The sequence below is a fragment of the Aulostomus chinensis genome, chromosome 15 (genome assembly GCF_037954235.1).
Source record: "Aulostomus chinensis isolate RoL2024-O1b breed Wild chromosome 15, RoL_Achi_v1.0, whole genome shotgun sequence".
Classification (NCBI taxonomy): Eukaryota; Metazoa; Chordata; class Actinopteri; order Syngnathiformes; family Aulostomidae; genus Aulostomus; species Aulostomus chinensis.
Genome location: NC_141334.1, coordinates 13,041,119 through 13,067,813, shown reverse-complemented (window position 1 = coordinate 13,067,813; position 26,695 = coordinate 13,041,119). Strand labels below are relative to the sequence as shown.

Genomic DNA, 26,695 nt, shown 5'->3' with positions numbered 1-26,695 from the left:
AACAACATGTGCGTATTTGAATGTAGTGTCTAGTTTTGTGAGCTTATTGATTTGAAAATACACACATGTAAGTACACATTGGTCTTAGTGAAGGTTACTTGCCTAAGAATGATGGGAAAAACCATCTGGAGTTTTTTGCAGAGTTTTATAAATAATCTCTGTGCACGATAACGCTAAAAACTGCATATCACAGGACCATCCATGTCCACTGAGTTTGTGCTTGCTGGCGTAATGTAGTAAATGATAGAATGCACAACTGAACGGCACGACAGCTAAGCCAACAAAAGTAATTCATGTTGAATTAGCAGCGGGAAGTCAAGGGGCATGTGATGAATCAAGGGAGGACATGTGATTGATTAGAACCATGAGAAGAGGGGACCTTGGTGTCTTATTTGAATTCATTTAACCTTTTACTTAACCAGACAGGTCAATTAAGATCAGATTCTTATTTATAATGACAGCCTGGCGAGAGGACAGAAGGACATCTTGAGGGATCCGTTTTCCTCATCGTTAACCAGAGTCTCTGCTTTTGCACATCCAGATGTCAACGTGCAAGGTTGCCAGTGTCCAAAAGGACAGTTCGCTTGTGGAAAAAAAGGCCAGAACACATAGAAAAAAAATCCATGTTTAAAAATAGGTGTATGCATGTGGGCTAGGCCCCAGAGATTGGATGAGTAGTTCCTTCTTTGTGCTACAGTGAAGTACAAAGTGGTATTATAAGATGGGACAGGCTGATGCTAGCTTGTTCTTAAAGTGTCCTAGTTACAAGTATTCTGACCTATAATAGCTGAAGTCCATTATATTACACAGTAGACAGAAGGTTGGCTTCTCAGTGTGACTGTTGCCGGGTAAATGTCATGTACGTGATTTGATCACCACACTAAAGGTCTAATTCATGTCACCACTTGTTCCTGCAGGGTTTTGTCCTATTTTCTTACTGACAACACCAAAACTGATTTGTAGTTTGATTAAAGAGCAAATTTTCCTGTTGAGCGGTGCACAGTTAACTGCACACAGATGTGGCGATAACTCTCACTCTGTCTCATGATCTATAGTGTCTTAAAAGCAGTCGTTTCACAATCGGTTGTTGCTTTGAGCGCATGCATTTGTAAAATATGTGTGTTTTTTTTATTCAGTGTAGAAATTGAATGTGCAGAATAAGCCGATAGCAGCAGATGCACCGACAAGTACGTGAATAAAGGAAATAATGTCACTCATTTTCCCTCTTCAAACAATGAATTGAAGGTTTTTTAGTAAATAGTTGCAAATTATACTTGCACATCAGTAGCTATGGAGCACTATTTGTGTTAATGTTACTTTTATCTTTAATCTGCTTTATGCTTTTGTCTGTTGATAGCTGCTGCTTGCTCACAAAGACTGTTCTTTTCTTTTAAGTTTTAATGCAGCAGGTCAAGTAAAGCGAATCTGTGATGTAAGTCATGTGCTCATTGACGTCACGGCTGTATTTGTGGAACATTTTTACTTGTATGGGAAGTAAATATGTTTTCTGCGCTATGTATAGCCTCATGAAAATATGCTCCTGATTTTGAATATGTATTATTTTTTAGGACAATGCCGAATAATTGACTCAGTAAGATGCCCTTGATGGCCGTCCTGCCTGCTGGCTGTTGTAAAAGGCACCATCTGTTTACAAAGTCAACCAAAACTCCTGGACCAAAAGCCTTGTCATTTGTGCAGCGACTGATAAATCACCCCAGTGTTAATATTCACCAAGAGACTTTAGATGCCCTTTGACATTTATACATTTGCATATTGAAGAGAGAATACACAGAATATCATAATCTGCTAATTACTTCACTTCAGGACTCTCAAACTTAGCTTTTATTGCCGCTTAATGAAGGTTACTCAGTAGCTTAACATCAACAAGCTACATAAATGTAAGTCCAATATATCCAGCTTAGTTTACTGTCAGAAAAGGAACAAAAATAAAACTCTCAAGGGAATCATTTACAAAATCCTCTCAAATCCTTTTTCTTAAGCGACTGCTAACACGTCTCAGGGTGTCATGCATATCCAGGCTTATAGTGTTCAGTACTGTGTGTCAGAACACTGGGAGGAGAGCTGACACTCAGATGCTGCCTTTTCATTTCCCCTCCGACAGCAGAAATATACTCCACCGGATTCTTGTTTTGATATCTTTGAGCTGATAAAGAAAAGAACACGTATGCCAGATAACGCCAGTCTGGACAATGCCAATCTGGGGTCAGCGGGAGCTCAGCACCATCTGATCTGTCATCTGACTCTTTAGGATGGATTCACTGGCCTCTTTTTTTTTTTCTTTAATTTTTTTTTGAATTTCTGACCCTCGGAGAGAGCCAGGCGTGTGGACATGCTTCTCTGCTTCCAAAGTGGCGCCCAGTGAGAGTCACTTGTCTTTAAAGGCCATACCTGATCTGTCTGCCGAGCACTTCGCTGTGAAGGTCACCAGCGGGGGGGAATGACAGGCGAACATGTCAGCTGAGGCGCTGTGCTCAGAATACTTAGAGGCTCTATTGAGAACATGTCATCTCACATGTCCATTAGTAACCGTTGCTGGTGAGCAGATGCAAACAGCTGCATTTTTTTGTTGTTGTTGTTGTTGCTGCAGTGCAATCTAATTTTTTTTTTTTACATCTCTGAAATTGAAAAGATGCACATTAGTCAGATGATGTTAGCAGTCATGGAAGTCTGCTCCGTGCTGCAGAGGCTGTACACTTGACTGTAATAGAGAGGAGTCAGCTTTCATTTAGCTTGTGAAACGCCAGCGTGCAGTAGATACAGTAGGATTTGTTGTTGATTCAATGAGGACTGGTTACAAAACACTAAAAAAACAGACTGAGGAACGATTAAATCATGCGGTGCAAATGAGTTTGTTTTTGAATGTTATACTACTAGCTACTGTATGCAGTATGAGACAGGACTGTCACTGTCCCTCACCCTGTTTTGTGGTAGTTCCTGTTTTATTTTGACATGCACTGCCTTTGTGTGTCCCTTTGTGCCTCACTTCCTGTGTTTGTCCTTTTCCCTCGTATTACTGTGAACACCTGTTCATCACTCATCCACTGCCCTGTTCCAAGTGGGTCTTATCCTATCAGCTCCTTCCCCTGTCCTTGTCTTCTCCCACCTGTTTCTGGTTGTGTGATTGGTTCAATTTATATTTGATTTATATATTTAATCACAAAAAGTATTAGAACTCTGTGCCGGTAGGTACTTCACCACCCAGAGTCTGTATTTTCCTTGGATGGCTTTGAGCTTTGGAAATGGAGTATAAGTTGCCCAGGAAAGCCATTTCCCTGATGGATGCTGCTGGGGGTTATAGAGGCACCTTGGGGCAAAACAGTCACTATTAGACTAGCGTGAATGTTTTGGTCCGTGGGAGGAAGCCCTGCAGTGGTAGGTGGTGTTCCTTCTCAGTAAAAATTATTTTGGGTTGTAACCCTTTTTGTTTGCATGTGTAGTTGACATCACATCAGAAAATTTAACACTTGCTTATTTCATCACCATAATAACTTTGTACAGAATCAGCAGTTGTGCTTCACATGGCACAGACTGTGATCCTGCTTCTGCCCAGTCGGCCCCGTCAGTTGTACACCGCTGACTGTTAACAGGAAAAACTGTCTGCACCTTTTTCCTGCCTATTATAATGTAACACTTCACTGTGCATTTTACCACCACTCTACACATTCTGTGCTGCTCTTCAGATAATAGAAATATGCAAATGCGTGATCTGTTCACTCACTCCTGGTCATGATGGGTCTCAGGAGCTGCTGTTTATTTTGCTGTTTCTGCTCCATAGTCTGAATTATCTTTTCAAGGATCACTGGTCCTCACAGATGCTTCTTTATTAATGGCTGCTCTGTAGCCCACTTTGTGCTGTCATGATTTTCGTCTCACAGCATTGTTGCATTCATTGTAAGCATATTTTACGTGCATTCTGCAGACAAATCAGACATTTCCACATTTAATTTCAAATTATTACCATTTCAAAATGGACTTCCATCCATTTTCTATACCGCTTATCCGTTAAGGGTGGTGGGGGCACTGGAGCCTATCCCCGCTGACATCAGGTGAGAGGCTGGGGGTTCACCCTGGACGGGTCACCAGTCCGTCGCAGGGTCATCAGGAGCAATTAGGGGTTCAGTATGTTGCTCAAGGATACTTTAACGTGGTCACCGGGGGAAGTGAGGTTCAAACCAGCAACCCTTCGGTCGCTGGACGGCCACTCTACCTCTGAGCCATGCTGTCCCCTCAAAATAGACTTTGAAACCTCAAACTGAGGTGGAAAACCAGCAAAACTTCATGCTGCTAAACTTTTTCTCAAATAAAATTAAACCGACCTCCAAACATAGCCAGTATCGCATCTGTTGTTTAGGGACAGAACTGATGCTTGACAAGAGATTGATCACTTAGGCAGCAACATGGCCTTGTGCCTCTGGCAGTGACCCATCACTTAGTCAGCCACTGGGTTTGTAATGATCTCATCCCTGTGACCCAGAGGGAAATCACATTGCGATATAAAGTAATTATGTACATAGGACTTTTAAATCAACTTTTGTAACAGATTGTTATTCACTCTGTGGTAGCTGGGGCATCGCTGTGATGCTATTTTGTCAATTTCGAATTTGTTGATATTATAAAATGTGCTTCGCTAAGATAGATATTATAAGTTGCTTCAGTCATCATTTTTCACCCATCAAACTCTGCAAAATGAATTTTCAAAACCCAAACTGATTAAATTATCCCCAAAAAGACTCTTAGCTTGGCTGTGTTAGCATAAATAATGTGTGTCAATGTATCAGCCCTCCCCTAACAGATGTTTTGGTGAATCAGCTCCATGAAACCTTCTGGTTCCTTGGAACAATCCCAGTAATCACACACTTCACCTGCACGACTACTACTGTATATATATATGCCCACATTTACAAATACCAACCAGCAGCCTTCAGATAATGTCACTGAACACGCAGTTGGACTGAATGTCGAGAAATTTGGACTTCAAATAAAAAGAGTGCGGACATAATTATCATTTTCCTGCATCCACATGTTTGTTTTCCCAAACTGAATTAAAAAAAAAAAACTGCAAACTTTCTGTTTCTTTTTATTTTCATTCAGTCACCACCAACGTATTTTGAAAACAAGATCCGGTCATGACTGCTGACCACGAATCCTTTAACCCCCTTTGTGTACTCTCAGTGGAGCAATCCGGATTCCTCTGTGTGTCTCGTAGCTTTTCCCAGCCGGGGTTGCTGTTAGATCAGCGTCCTCCTTTCATACGCCTCATGTGCTGATTCATCCCTGGGTACGGCCAGCTCTGCAACCTGAAGCTGCCATTGAACAATTGTGCTTAACAAACTGCTTCTTTAGCAGTCTATTTGAGTGTTTTTGCTAGAGTGTGTGTGTGTGTGTGTGTCCGTGTGTGTGTCCGTGTGTGTGTGTGTGTGTGTGTGTGTGTGTGTGTGTGTGTGTGTGTGTGTCCGTGTCCGTGTCCGTGTCCGTGTCCTCTCTATTTCCTCAGTCAGGTAAGAAAGACTGAGGTGACCTTTTGTTAACACTGCAAAGACAGCATCATCAATTTACAATGAGAAGGTAGTTAATTTTGCAATGTCTCCTGTCTACCTTTAGTGTAGCTACCGTCGTTTTCACATAATCTTTTGTTAGATCTTAAGTCGAGATTAGATAAAAAGATAATAAGACAAGACAGAACTGGATATATAGGATGAGATGAGTGAAGGCAAAACTTTACTGATGGGGTGGGGGGCTTAGGTGACATCGCAGTGACAGTCATGAGAATAAAACACAAGTGCAAGACAAGCGAAAGTAAAGACAATAGAATGCTGAAGGGATGATGCATTTTTGTAGGCCAGCCTGGAATTTAGCATCTCCATGGATTTTCAGCATGCTAATCCTCACCAAGAAGCAGCACTTTTATGTTTTTGTAAGTGTAAATACGATCGTTAGAAGTACAAAGATACTGTAACATTATTTTAAGCAAAAAACACACGACGGATGTCAATGTCCCATCATTTGTTCTTTAATCTTCCGCTCTCGGAAACGTTTGTAGTCTCTTTCAGCCACTTGTTAGCAAGCAGCATTCTAAAACCACATAAACACTTTTGCAAGTGCTGTATTTACTGGCATGTTTTAGTCTGTAGAACAAAACATTAAATCTAAACATGGAACGTGAAATCTAGTGTCAAGCACTAGTTCAGCAGCCCCGCCATCTATAGGCTGGAGTTTACCAGCTCAGCCTCAGAGAACCATGTGGATCCAGGTCCTTCCCACCTGTTTAATTCTTAAAACACCAGCCTTCTATCAGCGAGACGTCTGTCTCCCATTTATTTTGACTGATTAGTTTTAACAGATCATACGCTGGCGCATGTTTATTAGCTGTGTTTCAAGTTGAACAAAAATTTCATATTCTCTCTGTGGCCCAACAGGAAGATTTTCAAAGTGAACACGTCAACTGCATTTATTGGAGATTTTATTTATTGCAGCTTGGATTCTCAGCAGGTTTACCTGTTGCTAAATGTATTAAAGCTTTTCTCTCTCTCTCTACTCCTCCAGGTTTTGCAATCCTCCAGGCCATCATGGAGTCGGCTGTGGCCAATAACTGGCAGGTGACTGCCCGCTCAGTGGGGAACATCGTTGACCCCACAGAGTACAGACGCATCATCGAGGAGATGGACCGTCGTCAGGAGAAGCGTTTTCTCATCGATTGTGAGGTGGACCGGATTAACTCAATACTGGAGCAGGTAGCCAACACTCCCAACACTTCAGCCTGCTGGAAAACTAATGTCCTTAAATGCTCGTAGTTGGCCTTCTAGCTGGAACACACCGTCTATCCCTCATATTCATTTTGAAGACCCTTTGCTTGACTCCACACTTTCATTTCTTATTACGCCATCGTGTTTGCTCGCGGTTTCATTTAGAGGAGGATGTTCCAGAGGGTGAGACTGCTACGTTCACCCACATCCTTTTTTGAATTCAGGTCGTTTGAGGTAACCTAGGCCAAAGGCATATGAAGGAAATTAAACAACCTCATTTTGTTGCCGTGGTGAGCAACAGTAGTCACATTCATTGTTTGTTAATGACGCTGCAAACTGAAAAGGCACCTTAGAGAGCGCTTGATTCACAAAAGTCTATTAAATGAAGGATAACTGGGAATTTGATCAAATGATGAGTCAATTTCATTTGGAAGATTAGATGCTAGGATACACATGTGTCTTTGCAAATGAATTTTTTAGGGCATGTATGGATGGAGGGACATTAAGATGGTTTATTTTATTAGTTAAGTGTCCCTCATGCAGAGAGAGGTGCCGCAACCTCACCCTCCACCTTAAAGCTCTTGTGCATCATATCCTCATATTAACCAAACAAGTTCACACAGCGCTCGTGAAGCTCATTACCACCAGGTACACCTCTCTGCATTTAACACACCTATGGTGGCCAAGCTTGCAACTTGTGGTCAGCCCTCTGCTAACTCGAATTCGGATAAATAACTGAAATAATGTTCTCAAAATGTTATCACACAAAAAGAATCAAATTGTGAGAGTCAAACAAGTCATTTCCCGGGGGTTGTGTGACCCTCAGAATGATTTCTCCACTGCCCCTGCCTGAATACTAACAACTGAGTCAGCTAAGATGGAGGTTTATTTTGTAATGTTCCACTCTACAGCCTCAATTCAGGAGTTGTACTTGTCTTTTATCAACATGTGTCTTATTTCTTTTGTTCCTTGATGACAGATTCCGTTGTTCGGGTTTTTGTAGATGAAGGTTGTATATTTCCCCTCCATTTGGGTTTCTACAAGTACTGCTCACGATTGCACAGCAGAGGAACTTGTTAAAAATGAATAAGCCTTCAGTTATTGTTAGTTTTGTGCATGTGCGTGTGTGTGTGTGTGTGTGTGTGTGCATGTGTGTGAGGAGTGCACGTGCATGTCGTAAATCCTGTGCACATCTTAACCTTCTGTTCTTTGCTCAGATGTTGGTGTGTAAAGGCTTCTGCCCTCTCCATAATGATCTTCATTATTGCCGGGCTGACAACTTTTTTTCCTGACCTTGGCCGCAGATCTGTCTTCATTTCCTCAGACGCAGGGCGATATTTACAGTGACAGCACAGAACATTTCCATTAATTAAGATACATTTGCTTTGCTCTGCACCCTTTACGTTGAATGTATCTTCGTATTATATTCAAGTTATCCAGTCACATAAAGACTTGGTGGTGTCATGTCCGACGGAGTCCGCTCGTCGTGTCTTTACTGTGGCGGTTTGACGGGAACGCTGGCCTTGTTAAGCAGCGTCTGTCAGAAGTGTGTCTGTGTAAGCTATTGAGAGCAACTCCCTATATGAGCTGTGACATCAACACTTGCTTTAATGTAATATCAGCTCCCAATGTAAGTAGGACACACTGTCCCATAACAGCAACAACAATGAGCCTACTATAAATAGCCTACCCTCCTAGCCTGAGGGAAGATCTCTCTCAAAGGCTGGTGAGCAAACACAGATCACTCAGCCGTCAGGAAGCAGCAGCCATTCTACACGTGATTTCTTTATTTTTCTTATTATTGAATCATTAAAACTCAGTCTCTTTATACCTGCATTCAGGCTATTATATCTACCGAGTGCATTCTAAATGATTTAACATGAAGGCATCAGTTTGTGCTAACTGATTTGAAGTTGTAGAATGATGTATTTGCTGATGTATTTGCCACGGGATTTTATTTTAGCTCCCCTGCAGGCTCTCTAAAAGTCGCAGTCTGCTCATCCCCTCAGTAAAGTAAAGACGGAGCCATAAACGCCTTTAAGGCTTTTTCATCAATAATAGAAACACAGTGGATTTATAAACGCTGCCAGTCACCTCCAGCCTCCTCCTGCAGATTGGACGCACAGAAAAAAAAAGTCAAAGAAGAAAAAAAAACTGGGAAGGCTGAAAGCTGGTGGGAATAGAGCCATATAGTGTAAGCGTCCCTGTCTAGTGCCGCGGAGGCTGAGAAACCCGGAGAGGGACTGGAATTCTGCACGCGATGAGTAGGATCTTGCTGCACTGGGATGACATGTCATCTATGGCTATTATTACCTCCACCCAGGAGGTTCTGTCTGTCTGTCAGCAAGATTACACTGAAACTATGAGGCTGATATTCACCAAACGTGATAGAGCAGTGTAGCATGATCCAAGGAAGCACCGTTACATTTTGGAGCAGATCTGTTTCGTTTTCTTTTTCTTTTTTTGGGGGGGGTTTGGCAGATGTCATCTTGGCAAAGGAATGAACTCTCCAAGTGTGAAAAGTCACTAAAATTTTTGGCGTTTAACCAATCAGGTGAGCTGCTACAACGTGGAGTGGGCCGACTGAATTTAACCACATAAAAATGGCATAAGGAGGTCATGTGATCTCTGGGGTTTATCTGTCTATTAGCAAGATAACTCAAAAAGTTGTGGGAGGATTTTAATGAAATTTTGATAGGTTGAGGAACAGTCACTTTGTCTCAGATCTGATAATGTCATATCTCCTCAGCCTCTGAGTGTCCTCCAGTTTTTACTCTAATACTTAAAAAAAAAACATCCTGATGACTAATATGCTAGCAAATAGCAGTGATGTCCCTCAAGTGCTGCTAAATGACACAACACTTGAAAAGTTTCATAAAAACCTGATAAGCGAGAGGCCACAGTGAGGTGAGGGACGTTTATTTTGCACTGTTGAGGTTTTGTAGGACAATTTCACAATCCAGTGCACCTATGAAACCTCAACAAAGTGAATATGAAAGCGCAATAAGAGGTGTATACTTTATGTGAAACCTCCACTTGAACTATAATGCTTCACAAATCCATAACAACATCTGTGCTTAGGCTTTAATTTTCTTCCTCTCTTACAACAATAAAACAAAACATGGCTTCTGAAAAAAGAAAACAGGGTGTAACAGAGAAAGTTTTTGTAGTCGTCTTTGTAGCTTGAGCTTCCAAAGGAGACCCTAGAGAAGTCCGACTTAAAAGCAACCCAAATGAAAAACAACTTCAAACGCTCGCGAGTGGGAGAATTGGCAGGAGCACAACTACAACAAAGAACGCAGCCACAACTCCATGCACATTTGTTTTGTTTTTTTGGTGAAATTGGCATTAAATATTTGCCCTATATGAATATAGCTGATGGTGTCCGCAGAGGGATTAATCTTCCACGTGAACCATAGGCCAGTACGCGGTCCCAGGACCAAGAACGACAACAACAACAAAAACAATCATTTGTGTTATTTTAGCAATGAAGAATAAAGTTATTGTTTCAGAAGTTCTGTAAAATCACACACAACTAAGATTTGACTTTGCGCTGAAGAACATCAGAGTAGTGAGACCAGTGTGACAAATCGTTAATGCACTTGTTTGACAGTTGAATCCCTCCTCACATTTTCTTCACAGTAGTGGAACAATAATTAGTTGACTGGTGAAAAGGGACAGTTATCAACCTCGGGATGCTCGTTCTAGTTCTGAAGGAGGCGGATGACAAATCAGTGTAACAAAGAGACGCCTCCATCAGCGGGAAGGGAGTCAAATCCTCTTGAAGGCACTTGGGCAGACATCCAGCTCTGCTCTGAATTGTGGCTCCAGTCTGCTTAATTAGAGTCGATTCCCCCCTGAATATTAAGGCTGATCGTCTTGCAGCTCAGGCCGGCATCAAACAGCCCACAACAGACCTGCAGGTCCAGACGGGCGGACAGGAAGATGGCTGACGCTGCGACCCGAGTCAACTGATCTCTCATCCGTCTGTGCTCTGGAGCTACATTTGCTGTCTTCCACCGCATAAAAAAAAGTCAAACATATGAACATCCAAGTGAATATTAATATATCAAATATGACCAAGGGTGTAGTAGCACAAAATTCTGGGCCCTATGCATAAGTCTCTCCCCGATCCCCCTTTCCTCTTCCTTTATTTTTATTGAAGATCAAAACAGTCAAGCACTCCTCAGTACTTTCATATGTGGTACAACAAGTTAAACCATAAAAAATCTAAACCTGTCAAAACTGAGCAAACTCTGTAACTGCAAGTTCTCACCCTTTTCTTCTTGTTTAATTTGAACTTTTTGTCCTAAAGCTTGAATCGTCCGTCACCCTACAAATATAAAACAGTTCTGAGACATCTGTGACTCAGCTTTCAGAGTTTTTCTTTAGGACTTTAAAAATCTTCGTTGAGATATAGAATTTTACAACCTTTCATAAATAACCTATACATTCATGAAAAAAATGAACCCGGAGAGGCACAGAAAGTGATAAAATGAATAAAAATGTACCAAGTCTTGTGCATATTCCTCCTTTCTTTCTTGATCCATGTCTTTTAGGCATCTTTTAAAAAAAAACGCTCACATAAACGAGCCTTCGGCAGTCGGCGGTCACGCAGTTCTGCGATGGTTTTCAAAGTTTTTGTCACGTTGGACTGCAAAGATGTGATTTGTTGAATTCTGGTTCAATCATAAACTATTGCTAGCAGCTACAGCACAGCGTAGCTATTGTTCTGTTTTTAATTGGTGCTACTGACTGAAGAGGCACCGATCTCCCAGTATCAAATCACTTTTACTAATTACTCCTGCTAATTACCATTTTATGACACATTCACTAATTCTCCTCGTGCTCTCCAGTAGCCAAATGAAGCACACGGTCTGTTTTTCCGTCAACCTCCCGGTTAACAGTAAGCAGTAACTGTTTACATCTGATTATTTTCTAACAGTGAAACAGTCAGAAAGAGTGTTGGAGGTGGGAGTTGGAGCTGCTCATCTAAACGTGTGAAGCCTGGTGTGTTGGTGACAAACGAGACTTGTAGCCACTCACTCCAGGCACTGCAGCTTCATTAAGTGCTTGCTGTGTTTCTGCACTTGGGTCGCTGCAGCTCCATCTCACATGGATGAATAGCAAATGAAAAGCTTTTTTCAAGACAATTTGGAAAACAATAAGCAGAAAGACTTCTAAGAATCTGGCGCTTTTGAGGAAAACTTTCACAGCGCTTGTGCATAATGTGGGACCCATTGAAAGTCCCATGCATGTCCGAGAAAAATAATTGGATTTATTGTTAAAATTGCTAAGCCGTTAGGACCTTGGAGCATCAAGGACTTTCTCTCTTGAGACTTTAGAGACAGTTATGAAACATAAAGGGAGGACTAGGCAAAGGATTTTAAAGGGCACAGGTGTGACACTGCATAGAGATGGTAACGGCTGAATATGAAACTGGGTAATTAATATATCATTCGGTCTTCTTTAGAGCCTCTTGATCAAACACACACCAACGATAGACAACCAATGGCACCTATTTGTTCTGCCCTAGGAAGCATTACGATATATTGCAGTATTGATATTTTCTCCCACCCCTATCAGATATCATCGAAAAGATTTGATATCATTATCTGATGACGTATCTTTAGGTGTTTCCTTTTCTGCTTTCCAGGGCCACTTTATTGCTCTATTATTAGTCTTATCCAAATTGACTATTATGTCTATATTACTGCTGATTATTAATTGAAAATCTCATGGGATTCCCACAAACTTGTCCAAATATTGATATTGAGGTATATGGAAAAATAAATAAAATAAATGGTTTTGTTCATATCCTCTAAACTTTCCAACAAGGCCTCCATCCTGTACAGATATGTAAGTTGTTGACCTTCTGACCTTTATGCTCTGGTTCAGTTTGGGGGGGGGGGGGGGGGGGAAACATGATTAGTGTTAAAACAAGCATTATTTTGACAGAAGCCAACACGAGGTGATCCATATTCAACAGCTGACTCCTGCTGCAGCTGCACTGTATCCACACATTGTCGCAAATGGAATTAATTAATTTTTTAATTCTTAATTTTATTTCCCTGTACTCGCGATTACTACAGCCACTACATGGCATCTGTCTCTTAAATATGAATATAAGTCACTGTTGCCTCGTTTCTGCTCGCTCTCATGGGAAGGACAGGGTCTATCAAAATTCAACTGTGGACAATATCACTGTCACAGCAGACGTGATAATTAGATGTCTGTGCATCAAAACTGAGGATGAATGTAGAAAGTATAAAGACACATACAAGTTTCCACCCCCGTGGTATCTTTGTCATTGATGGAGAATCACACTCATGAGAGATATGGAGAGAGAGAGAGAGAGAGAGAGAGAGAGAGATGATTTAGGGGCTGGTGAGGAAGTTTTAAGTAACTGGTGAATCTCTCTCTCTCTCTCTCTCTCTCTCTCTCTCTCTCTCTCTCTCTCTCTCTCTCTCTTTTGGTGTCTGCTCGCCCAGACAGGTGCAGTGTAATGCTTTTTGGTTTAATTAAGACGAGTGTGCAATGGAGACAGGCGGAGGCAGACTGTAGAGAACCGGCAGCTGCAGAGCGAGAGGGAGGTTTTGCCAGAGCCCTGACCTTATTTTACATGTTGAAGTTAATGGAAAGGAACAAGCACTGTCATCACAGTTTCTGTCCTCTTTCACACACACACACACACAAATGTACAAATGTGCTCACATGCTCCTTCTCGCCCTTGCAAATGTCGCTTTCAACCGTCCTTTTATTTCTTCCCTTTATTTTTTACCGGCTGTTCTTTGTTGAAGGTCTTTGTCATTTCTGAATCTCAGATGTGACTCACTGTGTCTTTCCTTGTGCAACTTCTAGGTGGTGACCTCAGGAAAAAACAGCAGAGGATACCACTATATCCTCGCCAACCTGGTGAGAGCTCAGAACATGAGACGATCCAACACAGCACAGTGTCAAAAACAGAACTATGTGATGCAATGCAGGACAAATTCATGCAACCGTCAGTAATTCAAAGTTTGTTCTGTTGAGTTACAGTGAGGATAGACTCGCAATTGTGTTTGGTGATAACTAAACTGAAAGAAAAAAGAACTGGTCAGGCCTTTCTCCACTATCAGCCACTTGTGTTCTTTTGCTCTCAGGGTTTTTCCAACATGAGCCTGGACAGGGTCTTCTCTGGAGGAGCCAACATCACAGGCTTCCAGATCATCAACCCAGACAGCCCCATCGTCCAGCAGTTCCTCCAGCGCTGGGAGCGTCTTGATGAGAGAGAATTTCCGGAAGCCAAAAACACTCCACTGAAGGTCAGTGAGGCGTAGCTGTAGCTGCAGCTACATTTGTTAACAAATATTGTTTCCTCTCTTCTTTCAAGGCAGCAGGAAATGTAAAGATATCTTGTCAGTGCTTAAATGAATAAAGTCCTTGAACAGACACTTTACTGCTCGGATTGTGTATCAATCATTCTGTATATCGAGACTCCGTACATGAGTAGTGCTTCCGCTTGGATAATAACCTGCGCAGTGTCTGATGTGGAGCAATGATGTCACTGGTGCATCACTCAGGTTTCTTGTGGCTTTTGTCTCAGTACACATCAGCATTGACTCACGATGCCATCCTCGTGATTGCTGAAGCCTTCCGGTACCTTCGACGCCAGCGGGTGGACGTGTCTCGGAGGGGCAGCGCCGGGGACTGCCTGGCCAACCCTGCCGTACCCTGGAGCCAAGGCATTGACATAGAGAGAGCACTCAAGATGGTAGGTTCAAGGGCAGTCGGTGTAAACAGCGAAGCAGCAGCTTATGCAGTTCCGCCTTTGATTGTTTCACTTGTATGGTGCACTTTTGACATTTTAAAGGTTGTCTAATGTTCTTCCTATGATTACTTGCTGTGCAAATATAGTATCAACACCCCTGACTTGTGAACTTCTTGACATTGATCAAGAGCAGCTCCAAACAACGACTGTGCACTAAAAGCAACAATTTGAAATGTGTCATCACTTCTCTTGCACAGCTGTACTGAGACTCTCCAACTTGGTGTATCGGAAAGTTTGCTGTATGTTACTAATCACAGTCGCATTTCTCTTCTGGGTGCCTGACAGGTCCAAGTCCAAGGTATGACAGGAAACATCCAGTTTGACACGTTTGGTCGAAGATCTAATTACACTATCGATGTGTATGAAATGAAATCAGGAGGCCCCAGGAGGGTAAGTGCCTCCACCGCGTCCATTATAACTGAATTAATTAATAGAGTAATGTAGTAAGGAAACTGAACGGAAATTCCAATTAGGACAGAAGTTGCCAATAAATCAGTCTTGCAAAGCCAGATAAACTGGTGTTTTACCAACCATCACCTCAGAGGTTTTAATCTGGAAAATGCAGATTGAGTTGAGCTCTGCGGAAGGAAGCAGGGAAGATCTACAAACATTTGGATGAGTGGAAGTTAAAATCCCCCCAGAAAACAATGTCGAGATGATTTCAAGAGATCCAATCTAAAGATGGACCATTTGAATTTTTACAGAAGACAAACGATAGCAGTTGAATCTAGGGTGAATTTAAATAGGATTTGTTAGTTTCAGTCTAGGATTCTGGTCAGGTTAGGATAGTCAGGGTTGTGAGTCTCTGGCACCTTTATTTTAGGGTTCAGAGGGCTGGAAAATTTGTGAACCCCTGGATTAGATAATAACATGGTCTATCTCCTATCACTTCTCAGAAATAAATTATAATCGATACTTTAAAAGGATCACTGTGTCTGCCAAATGACTTAAAAAAATTTGAGGATAGAATCAGTGACAATCCAGTGAGTGATGTGTCAGTCCAGTTGGGACAGAAATGACCCCTGTCACACTGTAAATCTTGTCTTGGCTTTGCAAGATGACCATATTATGTGCATATGAAGTGTCTTGGCTGTTTAAATGTGATTTTTTTTTTAAAAAAAGTTTCCAGCGATTTCTTGGAGGATATCTTCTGACACGACCTTTAGACCACCTTCAAAGCTCACTGTAGTGAAGCTTCAGCCCTTGTGAACATTTTAGAGTGACTTAAGGTTTGTCGCGGAGGATTCTCAGTCAGATCAGGGTATCTAGAGAAGATGAGACAAAAGCAAGTGGACTTTCTGTAGATTCTTAAAGATGTTTCAGCCAAAGAACTTTAAGAACAAAAAAGTCCAGTTGTTCTTGACTCAACCTTTCTTGACATATTGTAGGAGAACTTTAAATTGAGTGTTTTTATCTAGTTCTTTTCTCCGAAGTGCCTCACAATGTTGCCTTATTCACCCAAGCTGATGGTGGAAGCTGCCATACAAGAGGCAGTGTCTTGCTGAAGGACACTTCAACGCAGATTCTGGCAGAGCAGGGATAGAACTGGTGCTCCTTTGATCACCAGACCTCTTGATCAACCTCCTGAGCCGTGCTGCCCCATAAACAGTATTTCATTTGGAAAAAAGCGGCAACTGTCACTCTTGCATTATTGAAAGAAAGGCCAGACATCAAACCGGTCAAGAAGAGTGAGCCCCCGCAAGTATTCATATTCAGTGTGTCCTTGTTGTCTAAAAGCATGGACCTTTGCACCTAAGCTGGGCTCACTCAGAGAGGCAATTTAGCTCGTGAAAGTCTGTTGCTCTCCCCAGCGCCACCAACACGATGCTGTCTATCCCTTACTGGCCTGACAACGATAAGGTTGCTCATAGCGGTGCTGGCTCAGCTCTGGGATGAACTCTTGATATTTTATTTGAAATAACAACACAGAGCTCTACTTCTGTAACCTCCGTTGGACTCTAACATCAGTCCAAGTATTGTAATTGGACGATGTATAATTGGGCTAGCCAAAGGCAAAATCGTCACTGTCTAAATACACACACGCGCGCACACACACACACACACACACACACACACCACTCACAATCACACTGCTGCATTTTGGCTAGCTGCATGACCCTGAACACTAACAAGGCCCCCCCCCCCCCCAAATAAAAAAGCTGGCGCCAAAAGTAAATGTCCTCATACTGTCCACATAGCTCAGCTCAGCAACATACATCACAGTGACCCGCAAAGTCGGTGTGAGACAATCTACAGTGACAACAAGAGTGAGTACTGAACACTACATCCTCCAAAAAAACACAATAAATCAGAAGACACGAGAGACCTAATCGCTGGAATCACCTCAGCTTCGTATTTGACTGTGTTGTATAAATAGCACAAATCCAACACTGGCTTAGATAAAGCACATTTTATTTAGACTATTAAGTTTGTCTTGCTGCTATGAATTTTATCCGTCTTCTATTGATGCTGCTTTCTTGTTATGTAAGAGGAACATTTGCAGAGCCAGGAATAGATTACTCCTACTCTGCTGAAGAGTAGCCCAGGTGAAGTGAGAAGTACCATTACAGGCTTCTTCTTCTTCTTCTTCTTCTTTTCTTTTTTTTTTGAAACAACCAGGCAAAAATCAACTGTACAGATAGAGCAGACCAACTCACATGCACTTGGAGGCTCTACTGTAAGATATGTCTTTCTGCTTCTAACTGTCAACACTTGTGTGGTTTTTTCAGATCGGCTACTGGAATGAGTACGAAAAATTTGTATATATAATGGATCAGCAGGTCACCAACGAGTCCTCTTCTGTGGAAAACCGAACAATTGTGGTCACTACTATTATGGTACACTCTCAAGCAGGTTTTAAGTGTTTCACCTTTAAGATTTCTGCCACTCAAGGTCAAGGTGTCCTTTGTTGCAATCTGTCCTGGGAGGGTAGAATTATTTTGTTTTTAAGTTGCTTTCCATCCACTCACTACATGTTGAAACAGTCGATTCACAAAGAGTGTTTCAACTGTATCCGTGTGGGTGCTAAAGCATTTTGGTTTGTTTATATTACAGTGGGCTGTTGTAGTAGTGACATCACAATAACGGCTTTGGTAATGATAACTTTAAAAGATAGACACCATCGTAGTCACATTCAGTGCATACGTAAGTAACAATGTTTCCCTCTCATGAGGTAAACCGTCAGTGATGCTGGAGACACACAACCAAAGCTTTACGCCGAAGTTCCTCTCTGAAGCTTTCGTGCGTGGTTTTAGTGTTGTAACGTGTGTGAAACAAGAGTTCACAGTGTATCAGGGTTAGTGAACTAGTTAAGGTGCAATAATTGCAGGTTAGTTATCACCAGCCATTTTTAAATGTAAGATAAGGTGCGCCTTATCTTACATTTAAAACCATGGCTCCTCCTTCCTTCTGACTTTGCCTATTATGTTTGCATGTTAGGCAAATTCAGAATGTTATAGTCATACATTTTCATTTCAGTGTTTAGCAACTCATTTTTTTCTCATGAGTGGAAATGCAACAGTCAGAGTGAAAACAACAACAACCCACAGACGAGCAGAGTCCCAGCGTTATTTCCTCACTGTCAGGCATGTTTTTGATTTGATTAAAGGCAGCTGACCATAACATAGTCACCTCATTAACTTCATGTTGCTTTTTCTCATAACTTTGCAGGACGTGCCACATTTAATGAAAGGCCATCCTATTATCCTAGGGTGTGACTCTTTCATTTTATTTTTCACATCATGAAACTGAACCGAACACAGGATTAGGGATGAAAACAGCAGAGAAAAAGATCGATGATACATTCAGAGCATCGAAGCAACAAAAACGCCACAGTCTAAATTAGAGTTGTGCGACATTTTGTGGTAACTTGGCCGAGTTTAGTTTAAGCATCATCGCACGTGCATAAAACCGTTTGTCATCAACAACTGATTTATTTTGACATGACAATGTCATACTGATGCGAGGTGAAGCACAAAATTTAAAAGAGGAGAAGTTTAAAGGAACTTAAGATATTTAACCTTCATCACAAATGTGATATTTGCTGTCACTGAGGAGTGTTTATGTGTAGGGGAAGAATTCCTGTAAAATGTAACTCTTAATCTTGAACATCATCAAATCATATCTAATCCAACTAAAACATTTGCATAATATAATTTGATTTATCAACACCAGTGATGCAAACACAAATATACACAGGAATAATAAAAATACTACACTAAATGTTGTAAAAAATAAATAAATAAAAAAGACCTTTCCTGTATGTACTACTGCTACTACTACTACTACTACTACTACAACAACTACTACTACTACTACTACTATAACTTGTATTACCAATAATAATAATAATAATAATAATAATAATAGTAATAAATGTTATCATGGGAAGGATTTATAACCATATATCAGGGACTGTATGCTATAGCACAACCCTTTGGAACTACAAATTCACCCACCGTAACGTCTGAAAAAAATGTCTGAATGAGATGGACGATATTTAAAAATATGAATCTCAAAATATGATGTAATGTTAAAACCATATCAAGTTTACAAAACGATACATGTAACAAATTATTAATCCCATAAACTCCATCTTTAAAGCTAATTTGAGATGCTCAGTTTGGTGAGCTAACTGGTCATTTTAGGCTGTGTTGTGACGGCAACAAAATAAATTGAATGTGTAGACTGAATCCAAATGAAATATGTTTTTGTTGATGGAGGTGATTACACAGAGCCCCATCCTTCCAAACTGATGCAGCATCTTGAGACAACAATACATTCTTATTAATATAATTCAATATATTATTGAATTGGAATGGAAAGCCAAACTAATTGGAGATCTTTTTCTCTTTTAATGGACCCAAGAAAGTCTGTTACACGTATGAATAGTTGGGCCTTGAACTAGAATAGGTCAAACATGTTTACCGGGTTGAGGAAAGTCACTGTATTTTATTGAAGCAAGAAGAGGGTTAGTCATCATGAAAGCAGCTACATTTATGGTTAGCACATCAGTATATCAGTCTCTGATGTGCTGCGCTCATTCTGGCTCTGAAGTCTTTAATCTCTCCTCTGTCACTGACGTTTACTTTATGAACTGGAAAATCGCTCCATTCAGCTTGCCCTGCCCTCTGTGCCATGCTGATGCAAAGCACGTGCAACCCCCCGCCTATCGCTCATATCCGCAGATTTGGTTTATGGATGAGGTTAGCATGAGGGAGTCCTGACATCCCACTTTGCCTCCTTTATATGTGTTAGATGCTTCACTCTTCCCGCTGGCCCAGATGGCCTCTTTACTGCAGCAGCAGCCCGCTTTTTTAGTGTCCCCCAGAAGAGCCTTGTGCCTGTAACTGATGCTGTGTAGATCTATGTAACTTCCTCTCTGTGTGTCTTTCGTACCCTTCCCTCCTTACCTGTATGTGTGTTTGTCCCCCCGCCCCCAGCATGAGTGCATGCCTCTGTCTCAATGAAGGCCTTGTGTGACCCTCGAGGTCAGGCCGCTGTTGATGATTGTTCTTTATACCATGATCTCAAAACTTTGTCTAATTAACAGGAAGCTCCATATGTGATGTACAAGAAAAACTATATGCAGCTGGATGGGAATGACAGATATGAAGGCTACTGTGTCGATTTAGCTTCTGAAATTGCTAAACATGTGGGGATAAAATATAAGCTGTCAGTAGTTCCGGATGGGAAGTACGGAGCCAGAGATCCAGAGACCAAGACGTGGAATGGGATGGTGGGTGAACTGGTTTATGGGGTAAGTACCAGTCTGTCTGTGTGAATCATTTTGGGATGATATTGGGAGATTTTGACACATTATTGCAGAGCTCGTTCGCAAGACTAGAGGAGACAGAATATTACCATGTTCAATTCGATCAGTTTCCCTCTTCTATCACACTCTGACCAGTCAAGTGATATTTTCCACAAGACGCTCTTCCATTTCAACCTGTATTAGCTCAACAGCTGGTTAATACCCCTGTACTACACCTGATGTGGAGCTCATTGGCCGTGTGAAAACCATCCATTTAACTCTGTTTGTTGTTAATGTCACGGTGGGCTGTGAGTGACTTTTGGAAAAAATCCACATTGAACCGTAAAATCATCTCAGCTGGTTTTGTTGTGGCAGTGCTGGGTAGTTTAAAATGGCTTTAACAAGACAAATGTGCTTGAAGTTAAAAAAAAAATAAAACAAAACCTCTCACAGAAGTCTAAAATTGAAATGTTCTGCACACAAGTAATGGCACGATTAGAGCCAATGCCGGATTACTGGACCGTCGATAGGAAGTTAAAGAAAAGCTACAATGAATAAAAAAGTAGGATTTTTTTCTTGTAATTTATTGTTTTTCCTTGTGGTGCTGCTGTGCAATGTCATATTTACAGTATTGCTTCTTTGAAATGTACATGTAAGCAGCATTTTTAGATAAAGTCTAATCGACATTTAACAACAATATATAATATCTCCCTCGAATGCAATGGAGCAGAACATTAAATACTGCAAGCACAAGAAGCCTCCTATTGTTCTCAAATTGCAGCTTTGTTCTCAGGCATTAGTTCCCTCTATCACAAGCGCTCTTTTGTTATTATCAAAACATCTTTAGCAAGAATGCGCTCTTGATGTCTAAAACTCGCAGCAATGCTGCCCCAGTTATCGGCGATGAGGTGAAATTTCAAACTGTGCGGTAGAAAACCAGACTTTGTTATTTAAAAGTGCGTAACTGTGGCGATTCGATTTGTTCAGCTTGGAGTTAATACACATAATATTGCCATTAGTTACACTCTGATTACTTTTATAACTTCTCGATTAATCAGCCTCCACTCAGCCAGAAAGGTTGTAATATTTCCTACAGGACTGGTCAACTGGCTGAGGTAGCGAGCGTTTGTTGCAACTTGACTGCGATGACCTCGCTTCAGTCCATCTTTCATGATTTCTAAAGCATCTTCTCTGCATATAATCTGGAAAGTAGACTTATATGCTTCTTAGCCAAAGGCTCGGATTTAATCACCACAATGCAGATTTCTCAGTTTGACACCTGTAGTTTCCGTAGATTTGACCTTTGACCTTTCACTAGTACTTGCTTAAAGAGAGCGTTGCTTTAAGAGAGCGTTGACCTGCTGTGTGACAGGGAGAAACATCTCAAATTACACTGAATATGCTGAATAGATCCCCGATCTGAAATTCTAAGCGTTTTCATATTTATAGGCGTATCATTGCAGTACTAATTCTGATGGAGTTGAATTAAATAGGCTGATTCATATTTCATGGGCTGCCTACATCAGCTCCTCCACCTCTGTCTTCCAGCCCCCTGCTTGATTCATAGAGGAGATTTGGATGGAGACAAAGACATTAACCAACACAAATGCTGAGTGACTCATTTTCAAATGGCAGATTCCCTCTCACTTGTCTGCCTCTCAGTATATTACAAGCGAACACATTTTCTCTGTGTCCAATCTGTTTATTCCATGAATTTACAGTAAAGCACACAGTCACCAGCTGCCCATGCATTATGAATACTCAGTGTTATTGGTTTGTCTTTAGGTTCATCAGGCTTTTCTTTTTCATACAAATTGTTTAATACTATTTATTTTGTTTTGCAGTGCAAGACTAACCCCCAGTGTGCCTGTCCCCACTTTCACAGAGAGCTGATATAGCCGTGGCTCCTCTGACTATAACGTTGGTGCGGGAGGAAGTGATAGACTTCTCCAAGCCCTTTATGAGCTTGGGCATCTCCATTATGATTAAGAAGCCTCAAAAGTCCAAGCCTGGCGTCTTTTCCTTCCTGGACCCGCTGGCCTATGAGATTTGGATGTGTATAGTTTTTGCCTATATCGGCGTGAGTGTGGTGCTCTTCCTGGTCAGCCGTTTCAGCCCTTATGAGTGGCACCTGGATGAGAATGATGAGGCCAAAGACCCTCAGAGCCCCCCAGACCCTCCGAATGACTTTGGGATTTTTAATAGCCTGTGGTTCTCCCTGGGTGCCTTCATGCAGCAAGGATGCGATATCTCACCAAGGTTGGTTGTTGCGTTCGTTCTCCACCACCTGTCCTCGTCGTCTCTCTCTGCATTTTATAGTCCCTTGCATACACCTCCATCCTGCCATGGTGCCTATAGGTTATTTTGCTGCTGTCCACCAAAACTCATGCTCCACCACACTGCACTTCCCATTTCTTGTCTGTGTGTTTTTAAGCTGCATGCCGGCAGTGATGCTCACATTGCATCCACAAAATAACTTATATCCACCATGCTGAGGGCTGTAAAATGCACAGGGGTCATCACATTCCATTCAAAGAATCCGTCTGAGTTCCTCTTGACTCTTGGAGGGCTACCGTGTTTTTGCTGCATGTCCTGTTTTTACACTCATCAACTTGGTGCATATAATGTATTTCATGTGGAAAAGACATCATTTTTGGTGAAGCACCACAACTATTGTATGCATTTTCCCTTTAAGATGACCGTCCAGTCACCCCCCCCCCCACCACCCCCCACCCCATCCATGAATTCATCATCACTGACTCATCAAGGATTTCTTTCTTATGGCATCTTTTCTTCTGGGACCTGGATTGCTGGTTCAAGACCGAATTTGGGTTAATAGTGATTTATGATATGCAGTTATTATTTTATCCTGTCACACACGAATAGCAACTTCTCATCTGTAAGTATCGCCTGAAGGAAAACTCTCAAATATGGATAATAAGCATAATATAATGAAAATGCAGATATTTAGTAACAACAATGGAACTGACACATCCACTTAAAAAGAAAAAATCATAATTAGAAAAGAAATCTCACTCTCCTCCACTTAAGTCCAGGGGGTGAATGAGGAGCTTCCTTTTTTCCTCGGTTGCTCATCTACCGTTTAATACAGTGTGGTTTCTCATTAAAAGCTGGTGAATGCGTGGAGCATGGAAATAGCTTCTCGCCATCACGGTGGGACGGCAGCATGGTGAGTTTTCTCGTTAGTGGAGTGGCATTGAGACGGATGATCGCCGAAGGATAAATATTAGCCCAGGGGTCTACACGCTATGACAGAGCACAGAAGAAGATGCTTCTTTGCAAATTAATGAGTCAAGGTGGGAAAAAAAAAATCATTAAATCAGCAGAAGGAGGAGGAGGAGGGGGACTTATTTTAGTGAAAAGCAGATGTTGAATGGTTGTTACAGTGCAGACAGCACGGATTTATATGAAAGACGCTGTGGTAAATGTCAGAGCTGACATGTGACTGAGACAAATAGAAGCAGACTTTATCAAAGACTTAAGTGATGCTGTGTTTGTGTTGCACTAATGGTAATTAGGATAAACCAGATGGCTTGTAGTTACACGCGTCTGTGCTTGTTATTGGAGGACCAAGTCAGTGATTTTTTCTTAACATTTAGTTTTTAACACTGTAGTCACCAGAAGCAGGTTTACTCTTGGGTTTTCATGGCATTTCCAAGCATTAATCACGTCACCTGTTGTGCATTTCTCTGTAGAATGTTTTTGCTCGTGGCTAACCTACATTCAAGCATAGTCAATGTTATTCTCAGTCGCAGCCACCCTACAGATACACTAAATCTTTAATGATGGATTCATCGTGTACTGTAAGTGTTGGTTGATTCTCTGATGGATAGGCTGAATACACAGACAAGCTATGACAACAATATATTAGGAGAAAACAGAGCAGCATATTTGAAGTGCCACTGAGTTCTGAATCTATAGGGTTTATGTTGTGATAGCGTTTGAGGACGTTTCCCTAGAGAATAGTCCGGTTCGAACTAAGTCAGAACCAGACGTGACAGCTGTGAACAAGTGGACTGGCGAGCAGGATGGGGGTGTCTGTAGTAGCATCGCGGCGTGTTAGACTCGTCCTGCTCTTTCAGAATGGTGTCACATTTTACAACAGATGAACTAGATCAAAAACTGGCTGCTGCTATAAACCAACAGGGCAAAATGCCTCCAGCAGTTTGGATGATACTTGGTTGAAGACCAGGGCATTTCACCAGCGACGAGATATATACACAATATAGCAGCAGACAAGCCGGCAATGGGCCAGTGTTTCCCCTGGAATTAACCCAAGTCGTCTCGGAGAGATTCTGGGGCATCTCTCATCACACGTCTGGCACCAGCCTGCAGGCTGCTGTTCAGCTCAGCATTTGTTGGCAATCTGGGATGGATGAGTTCTAAAAGTGTGGATATAGTCATATTGAGATAATCAGGCCTGTTATTACTTTCAAAGAATGAATCAGCAATACGAGTAGTTGTGTTTAATTAAAGTAATGATTCTAAATCATTTAATCCCTGAAATTGCTGAGTCTGGAGTTCACAAACCTGTCATTTGATAACACGTCGCCACGGAGTGCGTTCCTCATCCCTGGAAACACGCCCGGTGCTCTCATGTCTCTTCATCTTTCCTCTTCCCAGGTCCCTCTCAGGGCGTATCGTCGGGGGAGTGTGGTGGTTCTTCACCCTCATCATCATCTCCTCCTACACGGCCAACCTGGCTGCCTTCCTCACCGTGGAGAGGATGGTTTCCCCCATCGAAAGTGCCGAGGACCTGGCCAAGCAGACGGAGATCGCCTACGGAACGTTAGACTCAGGCTCCACCAAGGAGTTCTTTAGGGTGAGTGGCTCATCTGGCTGTCGTCCATGCTGTCGCTGCACTCTGCACCGATGTTGGCCACAAGCACAGCTGAGTATGTCCCTGCAGCTTTCCCTTGGGTTTGATTTAGTTCCTGACAAGTGATAAATTCTCGGAATAATCCATAAAATTATGTCTAGAATGTAGAATTCCAAAGTACTACAAGTAGATTAACTCCGTAATTCATAAAAAAGTGCTCCTCAGTGAATTAAACTCTCTCTCTCTCAAAGAAAAAGGTTAATTTTGGCACCTGAGATGAATGAATGTTTTCTATGGGTGCTAATTCAGACATACTTCTATTTATGAAGCCTCTCAGAGCTAAAATATTAGTATTTATGTTTCTAACACAAAAGCAAGTCATGCTTTTATTTCAAGGTTTTTTTTTGAAAAAAACAAAAACCCTGTTTATCCTCAAAGTGAACTTTTTGAACTCTCCATCTGAATTGTAGATTCTCCAGCTCTTTTAGCAACAATTGTGATGCTTCATCACACCATCGGTAAAGCTATTAAGTCTAAGCATTAAGGCGTTTTCAATAATATTCTAATTTTACTTCCACTGCTCAAAATTGCTACCAAAGCAAGAGTATAAATATTCTTCATCAAGGGATTATCATGATAAAAAATTAAAGAGAGATCACAATTACTTCTCTGTTTTAAAAAGAAAAATAGCTGAAGGACTATGTTAACCTTCCCATCTTTTAATAACCTCATCATTCTGACGTTTGTGCATCTGGTTTTTTTTTTTAAATTCTGCTTCACATTGTGCTGAGCTCTGAATTGTTGCCTGCTTTTGATTTCCTCAACAATTCAAAAAAAAGTAACCGTAGCATTTTTTTTTGGTGATTATCAGCATAGTTCTGTGTTGCAAACTTTAGAAAAACAACTTTCAATTGCAACAATATTTCTTTTTTTTTTTGTTTTTCTTTTGTTTGTTTTGTTTTTCCAACTTGTGAGCTTCCTGTCACCAAACTGCCATCTCAAAGAAGACGTCCCTATTTCTCGGAAATTGAAGCGTCATTCACGTCTGACGTCCGGCTCTGAGCGGAGCCTATTTTTAGCCCTTGTCAGTCTCTTGGTGTGATTGCTCGGAGTGAGATCTTAAATACAAACCCTGTACCGCTCATCAGCATTGGCCCTGTGTGTTCAGGCTGCCTCGGTCCACAGGGTGCCAGAAAAAAAACAACACATCCCTACAGGCTCTGTCTGAGATTTATGGACAGCTAGTGTGAATGTATTGAGGTTTCAGAATAGAGACAATCCAGATATGATCAAATGAAAGGGTGCAGTAAACAAGAAAATTTTTTTTGCAATATTTCTTTCCTTTTTTTCCTTTTTTTTTTTTGGATGAAAGCGTCTTGGCTGTGTGTGTAGAGAGGAGTGATGTGGAGGATGTGACCAGGCATGTGTAATGCTTCTGTGACCCAACCCTGTTTCAAAGGCGATCAAGCAGAATGGTATTGGATTGTCCACTGTGCCAAGCCTGAGTCCAGGTCTAACATCATCCAAAT

At 41.5% G+C, this 26,695-nt stretch overlaps 1 protein-coding gene across 5 annotated transcripts in view; it reads left to right on the top strand.

The window, feature by feature from the left end:
* LOC147248769 (glutamate receptor 3-like) overlaps positions 1–26,695 on the top strand; it is a 65,864-nt gene that overhangs the window by 25,976 nt on the left and 13,193 nt on the right. For all 5 annotated transcript variants that reach the window (XR_015119527.1, XR_015119526.1, XM_086226954.1 and 2 more), the window contains 9 exons: positions 6,565–6,752; positions 13,626–13,679; positions 13,907–14,068; positions 14,350–14,517; positions 14,860–14,964; positions 17,304–17,411; positions 20,126–20,332; positions 22,212–22,585; positions 24,971–25,169. Coding sequence is in view for 3 of the 5 variants with exons in the window: in XM_086226954.1 (XP_086083080.1) it covers positions 6,565–6,752; positions 13,626–13,679; positions 13,907–14,068; positions 14,350–14,517; positions 14,860–14,964; positions 17,304–17,411; positions 20,126–20,332; positions 22,212–22,585; positions 24,971–25,169 (1,565 nt within the window). In the remaining 2 variants the exon portion in view is untranslated. The remainder of the gene's footprint in view (positions 1–6,564; positions 6,753–13,625; positions 13,680–13,906; positions 14,069–14,349; positions 14,518–14,859; positions 14,965–17,303; positions 17,412–20,125; positions 20,333–22,211; positions 22,586–24,970; positions 25,170–26,695) is intronic.